Below are 9,116 nucleotides of genomic sequence, written 5' to 3'. Positions count from 1 at the left end.
CTTGGGCCTCTCTCCTGGAGGCGCTCAGTCAGACCGAGTGCTGACATGTGGCAAGACGCTCCTCGGGGCGCATCTTGCTTGGGCTTCTCTCCTTGAGGCCCTCAGTCAGACCCATTGTTTACATGTGGCAAGACGCTCCTTTGGGCGCATCTTGCTTGGGCTTCTCTCCTGGACGCCCTCAGTCAGACCCATTGTTGACATGTGGCAAGACGCTCCTCGGGGCGCGTCTTGCTTGGGCCTCTCTCCTGGAGGCGCTCAGTCAGACCCAGTGCTTACATGTGGCAAGACGCTCCTCGGGGCGCGTCTTGCTGGGGCTTCTCTCCTGGAGGCGTTCAGTCAGACCGAGTGCTGACATGTGGCAAGACGCTCCTCGGGGCGCGTCTTGCTTGGGCTTCTCTCCTGGAGGCCCTCAGTCAGACCCATTGTTGACATGTGGCAAGACACTCCTCGGGACGCATCTTGCTTGGGCTTCTCTCCTGGAGGCCCTCAGTCAGACTCATTGTTGACATAAGGCAAGACGCTCCTCGGGGCGCGTCTTGCTGGGGCCTCTCTCCTGGAGGCGCTCAGTCAGACCCAGTGCTTACATGTGGCAAGACGCTCCTCGGGGCGCGTCTTGCTGGGGCTTCTCTCCTGGAGGCGTTCAGTCAGACCGAGTGCTGACATGTGGCAAGACACTCCTCGGGAGGCGTCTTAGTTGGGCTTCTCTCCTGGAGGCCCTCAGTCAGACTCATTGTTGACATGTGGCAAGACGCTCCTCGGGGCGCGTCTTGCTTGGGCCTCTCTCCTGGAGGCGCTCAGTCAGACCCAGTGGTGACATGTGGCAAGACGCTCCTCGGGGCGTGTCTTGCTTGGGCCTCTCTCCTGGAGACGCTCAGTCAGACCATAGACTGTACATATACTGGACAATTCGATTCCATAGGCTTCAATAACACGTTATCTGTCCATAATGGGAGGTGTCCACCACCGCCATTTTGACCGTGTCACAGGTTCCGTCCAGCCCAGACAATTCCATAAAAGGGAAGAGAGGAGGCGCTGAGGGTGGGGCTGTAAGGCTGGGCTCGAGTGACGACACCCAGGCGAACTAGCTACGAGCTAACCTGAAGCTAACCCTGGCTAACCCAAAGCTAAAGCGGAGGTGGGAGCCGAGCTAACGGATGTAGCCACCTAGCTTCAACCCAACCGGAGCTAACTGGAACACCCATCGACCTGAACCTTACACGGAGTTTAGGTGGAGGTTTTCTGCGCCTGTTCGTGAGAAGTACCAGTATTAAAAAAGTTTTAAATCGGTAAGTTTATAATTTATTTCCGTAATGAAAACATTTTGCTTTGAGCAAGTTTTCAGTAAAGTTTTTTTCGGCGCTATCACTCCTGAGTCGCACCAGCCATTAAATGTATCATGAATAAGAGAAAATATATTTAAGTCGTATTTTGGGGGGACATTTTATTATCTTTCTTACAAAATCTGAGACCAAGCGTTTCACATAGCAACACAAGCACCGGTAACCATAACAGAATGAACAACAGCCAGCAGAGGAGAGGATGGCGGTGTTTCAAACCCTCCCGGCCGGCGAGGACAGCTCATTCCTGGGCTGGAGCCGGCCCTCAGCACCCCGCCACAGGCTCTAACAGATGCTGGCGGTGTTTGAAACCCTCCCAGCGGGACAGGGGAACTCATTCTTGTGTGGGTCGGAGTCGGCCCGCAGCAGCGCGGTGTAGCCTACTTATTTTGTTATATAAGTTGCTCTGGAGTATAAGTAGCAGGACCAGCCAGAATATGTAAAAAAGTGCGAGTTATAGTCCGGAAAATATTGCAGTTATTAGTATTCGAGCTAAATTAGCAGCCTAAATACATTTCATATATTTCCAAAATGTGATACTTGTTTGTATCTTGTACAGCCAACTAGTCTTTATTCTGGACTCAGTACAATTTACCAAAAGTAAAGAGACATTCTACAGATGAAGTAAGCACAAGATAACTTACTGGAAGACACGGAATTATCATCAGAACCAGAACAAGAGAGCCTGATAACAGTCGTGAAAATAACAGTTAAAAAGTATGTATGTATAATAGAAATAAAAACATATTAGAATTAGTGTAACTCACTGTGATCCAAACAATAAATCAGCCATAGCTGATTAGTAAATATGACATGAGGTCTGGGAGTTTTTAATTTTCATTTTTATTTTTTTGTTAGATCTGTTTAAATGTCACCATGGCAGCCTGTGTGTCTCCAACATCAGCTACACAAAGCAAGTGTAAGTTCCACATACCTGTCTCACCACTTCATGTATGGTTTTGTACTTTAAACAATTATGACAAACCTGTTATTTTTTTCTCCATAGCCATTTGGATCATTGGAGACAGCTGAGTGAGGCGTGGTGCCCAGAGAGCTGCAGAGACAACCTTGGCCTCCCTGACGTCTGTGTCTCCTGGTTCGGTTGGGGTGGACCATCGACATACATAAATGTGCCGACACTTTGCGCCCTGTTTTATAAAATGTAGTGTTAAAAATAAATGTTTTTGCTCAATTACTGGAATTTCTTTGGTTAAGACAAAAGTGAGGAATAATCATTTACAAGTTATTTGTACAACAGGCCCATTTTAAATCCCAACAGTTTCTTAGCAGCCAATAGAAATGTGTTCTTAACTAACTTTACTTGGTTTAAAAATCTTACTAAAATAAACTTGAGTGCCGTATTGCAAAACCCAATCATACTTGTTATGTAAACATTAGCTTTGTAGATATTTTTTACAGATATATATTTGTGTGCAACAAAAACCAAACTTAAATAGTTTGTCATTCTTTATTGAAAAACAACAAAATACAGTTATACAGAAGTGTGGGAAAATGATAATGTGAAAGTATTGCTATTTAAATGTAATCCTATTTATCTTTAAAAAGGAAAACTCTAAAAATGTCCTGTACAGCATCATGACGGAAGAATGGTGGTCTGTCTGTCAGAATGTGCTGAACAGATTTGCTCTTTGAGGAGGAGTGTCATGTTTGGAGGAAGGTACTTAACCAAAGACATGCAGAATACAACACTGACCAAAAACTGATGGAAAAAAATGATTTATTTATAAGGAGGAACTTAAGGTGCACAGATAAGTCTGTGGTTGGAACTGCAACAACAGCTCAGCGTCTGGAGGAGGGAGAACACAGGTGAGCTTAGGTTCTGGTTTCAAAATCCATTGTAGGCAGGCAGAGGTGTTCAGCAGACTTACTGTGGTGGGTGTACGTGTTGGCTGGAGGAGAGAGAGGTAGAGAGCCGGGGGAAGCGCAGGAGAGGGAGCAGAGGTGGAGAGAAGCGGGGCGTCCTGGTGGATGGGGCACTGGGTGAGATGAGAGGTGGGTTATGGAGGGTGGTGATAAGGTCCGTGTGTTGAATATCCAAATCCTGGAGTAGAGGTCAGTATCCAATGAGGTCGACAGGAATCCTGAAGAATGGTAAATCCAATATAAGAGCAAAAACACTACGAAATAACATTAATCCTAGGAACACTAGAGGTAACACGAGTGGCTGGTTACTACCAAAACTGAGGCAATCTTCTGGCGTCAAATTGTGTCCTCCATCCACCTTAAATAGGAAAGCACCCCGCTGATCGCTGATCAGGAACGGCTGGGGTGGAGTCACCAGAACCATGAAGAACGTGTCTCCAGAGACAACTCGGGTCCTGGTACCGATCAGGAATGCGGACCTTATCACCCAGAGCTGCCAGGTCACGCTCAAAGCCTTCATGTTCACGCTGCAGAGCCTGAACGCTGGCCAGGTGGTGGCCGTAGTTGTCTGTGTTCAGGGCCTGGTTCTTCTCCTCGATCCACTCTTTGGTCTCATCAGCGTCTCTGAGAAGACATCAGAACTCCGTCTGAGTGTGGGTCCAAACTCTACTGACCCGTAAGCGGCACATAAGTGTGTGGGGTACCTGTGGAAGCGCTGCACCTCATGGGCGCTGCCCAGCATGTTGCAGCGAGCGCCAGCGGTTGTTCAGCTCCTGGAGAGAAACCAAACCCAGTGAGATGAAGGTGGACGCCAGCGGGCTGGACGCCGGACGAGGAAACCTGGAGACGGATCGCTCAGACAGGAAGGGAAGAGCTTCCTCTTACCTTGATGGAATTAAAGTTAGCCGTCGTCTGAACGCCCAACCGTACGGTCTGAGGTCAAAGGTCACAGGAAACACACACCAGTCAGCAGTCATACAGATGCATAAAGATAACTGTAGCCATGGCAACCAGCTGACATGTCCCCACTTTCACCAGCACCTGGTGCCTGCCGGGTCACCTGAATTCCTATGTGATGTCAGCACGGTCGGCCGTGACTGCGGCCATCAGAGGTGACCTCTGATCAGCTGAATGAACTCACCTTCTAGGGTGACGCCGTGTTACCCCGGGTTTCCACGGGAGCCGTCAGCAGCACGTTACTGCAGCAGCACGTCTTGCTCGCGTAAGCTGCTGCTTGGCCCTTCCCACGAGACGCGAAGCAGCAGGGGAGCAGCTGTCACCGACCGAGCACGAAGTCACTCGAGTGACTTCGTCAGTAAACACAACAACAAGCAGGAGAAAACTACAACATGGTTTGTGTTTTATGTTCTGTCCGTTTTATAATCGCCAATACGGACCTGAAAAACAAAGGAGACCGCTAGCTAGGTGATAACTTCTCACGGGGCAGCTCAGTTAGTAACCTTTTTTAAAAGTAAAGCAACCGGAAGGCAGTACGTTCTTTATTCTGAAAATCTCGGTAGCTTCTCTCAATTTCCGCGTCCGATTTCCTGTCTTTCCTTCCCCAAAAATGTCGAACTTGACCCGTTTCAGAGGCGTCGCGCGTAGAAAATAGAACCGGCGCGTAAAGGCCGCGACATGCTGCTCCTGAGACGCGGCCGACTCGCGCTGCTGACGGCTCCGGTGGAAAAGGTTCTGTTGACCACAGCGGTTCCTATCAGCAGCTATGACGTGCTGCTGCAGTAACGTGCTGCTGACGACTCCTGTGGAAAGCCGGGGTTAGAGTCGGCTTCATCCTGTAAACAAACAAATGAGTGGTAACAAAAACACCACGTCTGGTTCTGGTGGAGGCGGAGGACAACATGCACCTTTCCAGGAGCAGAACCCAGATGTTCTTGTTGCTACAAACAGAGACGAGCAGAGTTAACAAACCAGGAAGTGAGAGGGACCAGCTGCTGCAGACAGGTGACGCTCACCTGAGCCTGAACCATAGGAGCCTCCTCAGCCATCAGACCTTCTGACTCCAGTTCAGATGCCACCTTGTTGATGTCCCTCAGGCGGGACTCGTTGGCCTTCAGGTCCTGCAGGACAAAAGCACCTGCTGATTATCACCTGAGCTGATCTGACAGCTGCTGCTGGAAGACAGAGAGGAGGAAAAGTCCGACCTTCTGGAAGTCGTCAAACTTCTTCTGCAAGACCTCGACCTGCTCCAGGTCCGACCCGTCTCTCCATCCTCATTCAGCTAAAGACGCGAGTTCAAGTAAAACAACCTAAAGTCACACAAACACAAAGCAGGTGTGGAGATGTTCGCTCTGAGCTGGAGGTCGTTCCTCGGCTGTGAAGGGCACACGAACCTTGTTGGTGCTGTTGAGCAGCGTGAGGATGTCGCCCTTCTTCATGGTGACCTCTCCAGGACTCTTCTCCTGGTAGTCGTACAGAGCCAGAACCAGCTCCTTCCCGGTCTCATCGTCAGTTGGAGCCACTTGTTGCTGTCGGGTTAACAGGTCTGGTGTTAGAACGTGGTGGATAAGAATGTTCTGACGGGCCGAGGGTTCTGAACCAGCGAAGTAACCTGGACCCAAACAAAGTGAGCCAGAACCTGCAGACACCTCAGAAACATGTCAGGACCAGACCTGCTCTACCTTCCTCCATTATGGTCTCTCCTTTCTGGGTGACAGCCTTGATGCGAGGTTCATGACCTGTGATCTCAGCCTGCAGAGCCTCGTGCTTCTTCAGCAGGTTCTGGACACCAATCAGGTCCTTCCCTGAGGACACATGTTAGAGTTCAGCATTATGCAGTAGACAGACCAGTTTAACCCAGGGGTTTCTTTCTTCTACAATCTGCTCTTTAACTGTATTATTTCCTGCTATTTCAGCTGTTAACTTTATTTTTTCTGTAAGTGTTTTTCTCCCCAGAAGAAGCAACAATGATGCTTTGCTGAGCTGTGGTGGCCTCATGGAGGGGGCCATCGTCTAGCACACTGCTGCTAACCACTTAATCATTCTCCCTCTCCTGATAATAACATTTTACTTTCTTTGATGTTGGATGTACTACTGCTAGTTTACCCGTTTAATTATAGATTCACTAGGATAAATACAATAAAGTTTATCTCTCGCCAAATAGAATATTTACTAAGAAATCACAATGTAACGTGTGTGTGTGTAAAAGCCATGCGTAGTGTTTATTTATAAAGCATATGTTGTTGGATTTTATCCAGAATCTAGACTTTGAAAATATATAGTTTAATTACAGTTTGATTTATTTGACATCTGTATAATGTTTATTATTTTGTTTTTTCCCCCTAAATACCTAACGTTTTAGTTAACATGAATATTAGTCATTCATCCCAATACATGAAGTTACACATTTTAAATTTTAATAGGGGAAGACTGCAGGAGGGAGCAGTAAAATACAGGGGGTCCCCTGCAAAAACTAACTTTATGAGTCTGATGAAAGTTGCTGGTATTCCCGCTGCTTCTTCGGTAAACAGCGCCAACAAAAACAAAGAAACTTGGGATCTTGTCGGCGTGGCAGTGGGATTTAAGGGAAACGCTGTATGCCCTATAGACTTCTCAACGAGCTGCAGTATTTCTCCGGTCAGATCTGTCTCCGAGTTCCACGAGCGGTCAGCCCGCAGCAGCGAGGCGCCGCATCGATCAGCCTGCCCGGCCTGACCGCTGGGGATTACCGGATGAAAGAATAGAGCACAGAAGTGTCCCCCCAAGCGGCGCGCCCCGTCATATTTCAACCCATTTTTATCTTAAATGCACTGGGTTTTACCCTATTACCCATTTAAATATGCCCTATTAATTATTTTACCGTATTTTACATTTAAATTTCATGGTTAAACAGTACATGCTACATGTTAAACTGATAGTTAGCTAGCTACTTCGGTAAACTCAGCTAGTTTAAAGGCAGCAGTGACATAAAATACAAATATAGATTTTAACTTACCGAAAAAAATGAAGTGGAGACTCCTTGGACGCTCTATTAGTGCAATTAATACCACTGCAAGTCATTTTGTCCAACAATTGCACCAATATTATCCAAAACAGAATTCACAAGCACAGAGACTCAAAATCCCGACACAGTTTCCAGGAGAGACCGAGGCTGTACTGAGGCCTTTCCACGGAGCTAGCTCTGTGGTCACGTGGGTCTGAGGCGGCGGTCACGTGTGTTGGATGCTCATTAATTATACAGAATTTTAGGCTTTCAATACACTTAAACAGAAGAGTGAGAAAAAAATTCACCCCCCTCAGAGTTGTCATGAGTATAAACTAGATAATTTAGACAAAAAACCATTTTTTGAACCAGGCTGTAAACATGTTTATTTCTGCTGTGAAAATGGCATTTTTAACATGGGAGTCAATGAGGATTTGCTCGCTTCTGGTACCAGCCCCCAGCGGATGAGGGTGGAACTGCAATTTTTCTTACTTCCGGGTTGGGACCATTTTCTGAGCGGCATTGTGGGGGCTTGAGTCAGACCCAGTGTTGACACGTGACAAGACGCTCCTCGGGGCGCGTCTTGCTTGGGCTTCTCTCATGGAGGCCCTCAGTCAGACCCATTGTTGATATGTGGCAAGACGCTCCTTGGGGCGCGTCTTGCTTGGGCCTCTCTCCTGGAGGCGCTCAGTCAGACCGAGTGCTGACATGTGGCAAGACGCTCCTCGGGGCGCGTCTTGCTTGGGCTTCTCTCATGGAGGCCCTCAGTCAGACCCATTGTTGATATGTGGCAAGACGCTCCTCGGGGCGAGTCTTGCTTGGGCCTCTCTCCTGGAGGTGCTCAGTCAGACCCAGTGTTGACATGGTGCAAGACGCTCCTCGGGGCGCGTCTTGCTTGGGCTTCTCTCTTGGAGGCCCTCAGTCAGACCCATTGTTGACATGTGGCAAGACGCTCCTCGGGGCGCATCTTGCTTGGGCCTCTCTCCTGGAGGCCCTCTGTCAGCCCCAGTGTTGACATGTGTCAAGACGCTCCTCGGGGTGCGTCTTGCTTGGGCCTCTCTCCTGGAGTCGCTCAGTCAGACCGAGTGCTGACATGTGGCAAGATGCTCCTCGGGGCGCGTCTTGCTTGGGCTTCTCTCATGGAGGCCCTCAGTCAGACCCATTGTTGATATGTGGCAAGACGCTCCTCGGGGCGAGTCTTGCTTGGGCCTCTCTCCTGGAGGTGCTCAGTCAGACCCAGTGTTGACATGGTGCAAGACGCTCCTCGGGGCGCGTCTTGCTTGGGCTTCTCTCTTGGAGGCCCTCAGTCAGACCCATTGTTTACATGTGGCAAGACGCTCCTCGGGGCGCATCTTGCTTGGGCCTCTCTCCTGGAGGCCCTCTGTCAGCCCCAGTGTTGACATGTGTCAAGACGCTCCCCGGGGTGCGTCTTGCTTGGGCCTCTCTCCTGGAGTCGCTCAGTCAGACCGAGTGCTGACATGTGGCAAGACGCACCTCGGGGCGCGTCTTGCTTGGGCTTCTCTCCTGGAGGCCCTCAGTCAGACCCATTGTTGACATGTGGCAAGATGCTCCGCGGGGCGCGTCTTGCTTGGGCCTCTCTCCTGGAGGCGCTCAGTCAGACCGAGTGCTGACATAAGGCAAGACGCTCCTCGGGGCCCGTCTTGCTGGGGCCTCTCTCCTGGAGGCGCTCAGTCAGACCCAGTGCTTACATGTGGCAAGACGCTCCTCGGGGCGTGTCTTGCTGGGGCTTCTCTCCTGGAGGCGTTCAGTCAGACCGAGTGCTGACATGTGGCAAGACGCTCCTCGGGGCGCGTCTTGCTTGGGCTTCTCTCCTGGAGGCGTTCAGTCAGACCGAGTGCTGACATGTGGTAAGACGCTCCTCGGGGCGCGTCTTGCTGGGGCTTCTCTCCTGGAGGCGCTCAGTCAGACCCAGTGCTTACATGTGGCAAGACGCT

General features: G+C 49.7%; 1 protein-coding gene and 1 long non-coding RNA gene across 5 annotated transcripts; one reads left to right on the top strand and one right to left on the bottom strand.

Moving 5' to 3' along the window:
• Window positions 1-1,066: 1,066 nt before the first annotated feature.
• Window positions 1,067-2,468, top strand: LOC139063369 (uncharacterized). The gene is made up of 3 exons (XR_011516747.1): window positions 1,067-1,286; window positions 2,196-2,256; window positions 2,344-2,468. It is a non-coding gene; the product is annotated as an uncharacterized lncRNA (long non-coding RNA).
• Window positions 2,469-3,058: 590 nt separating this feature from the next.
• On the bottom strand, window positions 3,059-7,320 carry LOC139063368 (spectrin alpha chain, non-erythrocytic 1-like). Of its 4 annotated transcripts, XM_070545092.1 has the most exons (11): window positions 7,174-7,320; window positions 5,852-5,983; window positions 5,573-5,707; window positions 5,384-5,488; window positions 5,195-5,299; window positions 5,087-5,119; window positions 4,107-4,154; window positions 3,926-3,994; window positions 3,534-3,845; window positions 3,227-3,439; window positions 3,059-3,144 (listed from the first exon to the last, which is right to left on the bottom strand). In XM_070545092.1, exons 9-11 carry the CDS (start codon window positions 3,739-3,741, stop codon window positions 3,080-3,082), a joined length of 486 nt encoding a protein of 161 aa, XP_070401193.1. In that variant the 5' UTR covers window positions 3,742-3,845; window positions 3,926-3,994; window positions 4,107-4,154; window positions 5,087-5,119; window positions 5,195-5,299; window positions 5,384-5,488; window positions 5,573-5,707; window positions 5,852-5,983; window positions 7,174-7,320; the 3' UTR covers window positions 3,059-3,079. The 4 variants fall into 4 exon arrangements, with proteins under 4 accessions (XP_070401193.1, XP_070401194.1, XP_070401195.1 ...); XM_070545093.1 differs by lacking the exon at window positions 7,174-7,320 and having other exon boundaries at window positions 5,861-5,989; XM_070545094.1 differs by lacking the exons at window positions 5,087-5,119; window positions 5,195-5,299; window positions 5,384-5,488; ... (1 more) ...; window positions 5,852-5,983; window positions 7,174-7,320 and adding an exon at window positions 4,363-4,543.
• Window positions 7,321-9,116: the final 1,796 nt, after the last annotated feature.

This window comes from Nothobranchius furzeri, chromosome 15 (genome assembly GCF_043380555.1).
Source record: "Nothobranchius furzeri strain GRZ-AD chromosome 15, NfurGRZ-RIMD1, whole genome shotgun sequence".
Classification (NCBI taxonomy): Eukaryota; Metazoa; Chordata; class Actinopteri; order Cyprinodontiformes; family Nothobranchiidae; genus Nothobranchius; species Nothobranchius furzeri.
The sequence above is the reverse complement of the archived record's forward strand: the minus strand, read 5'-3'. Positions and strand labels throughout refer to the sequence as shown.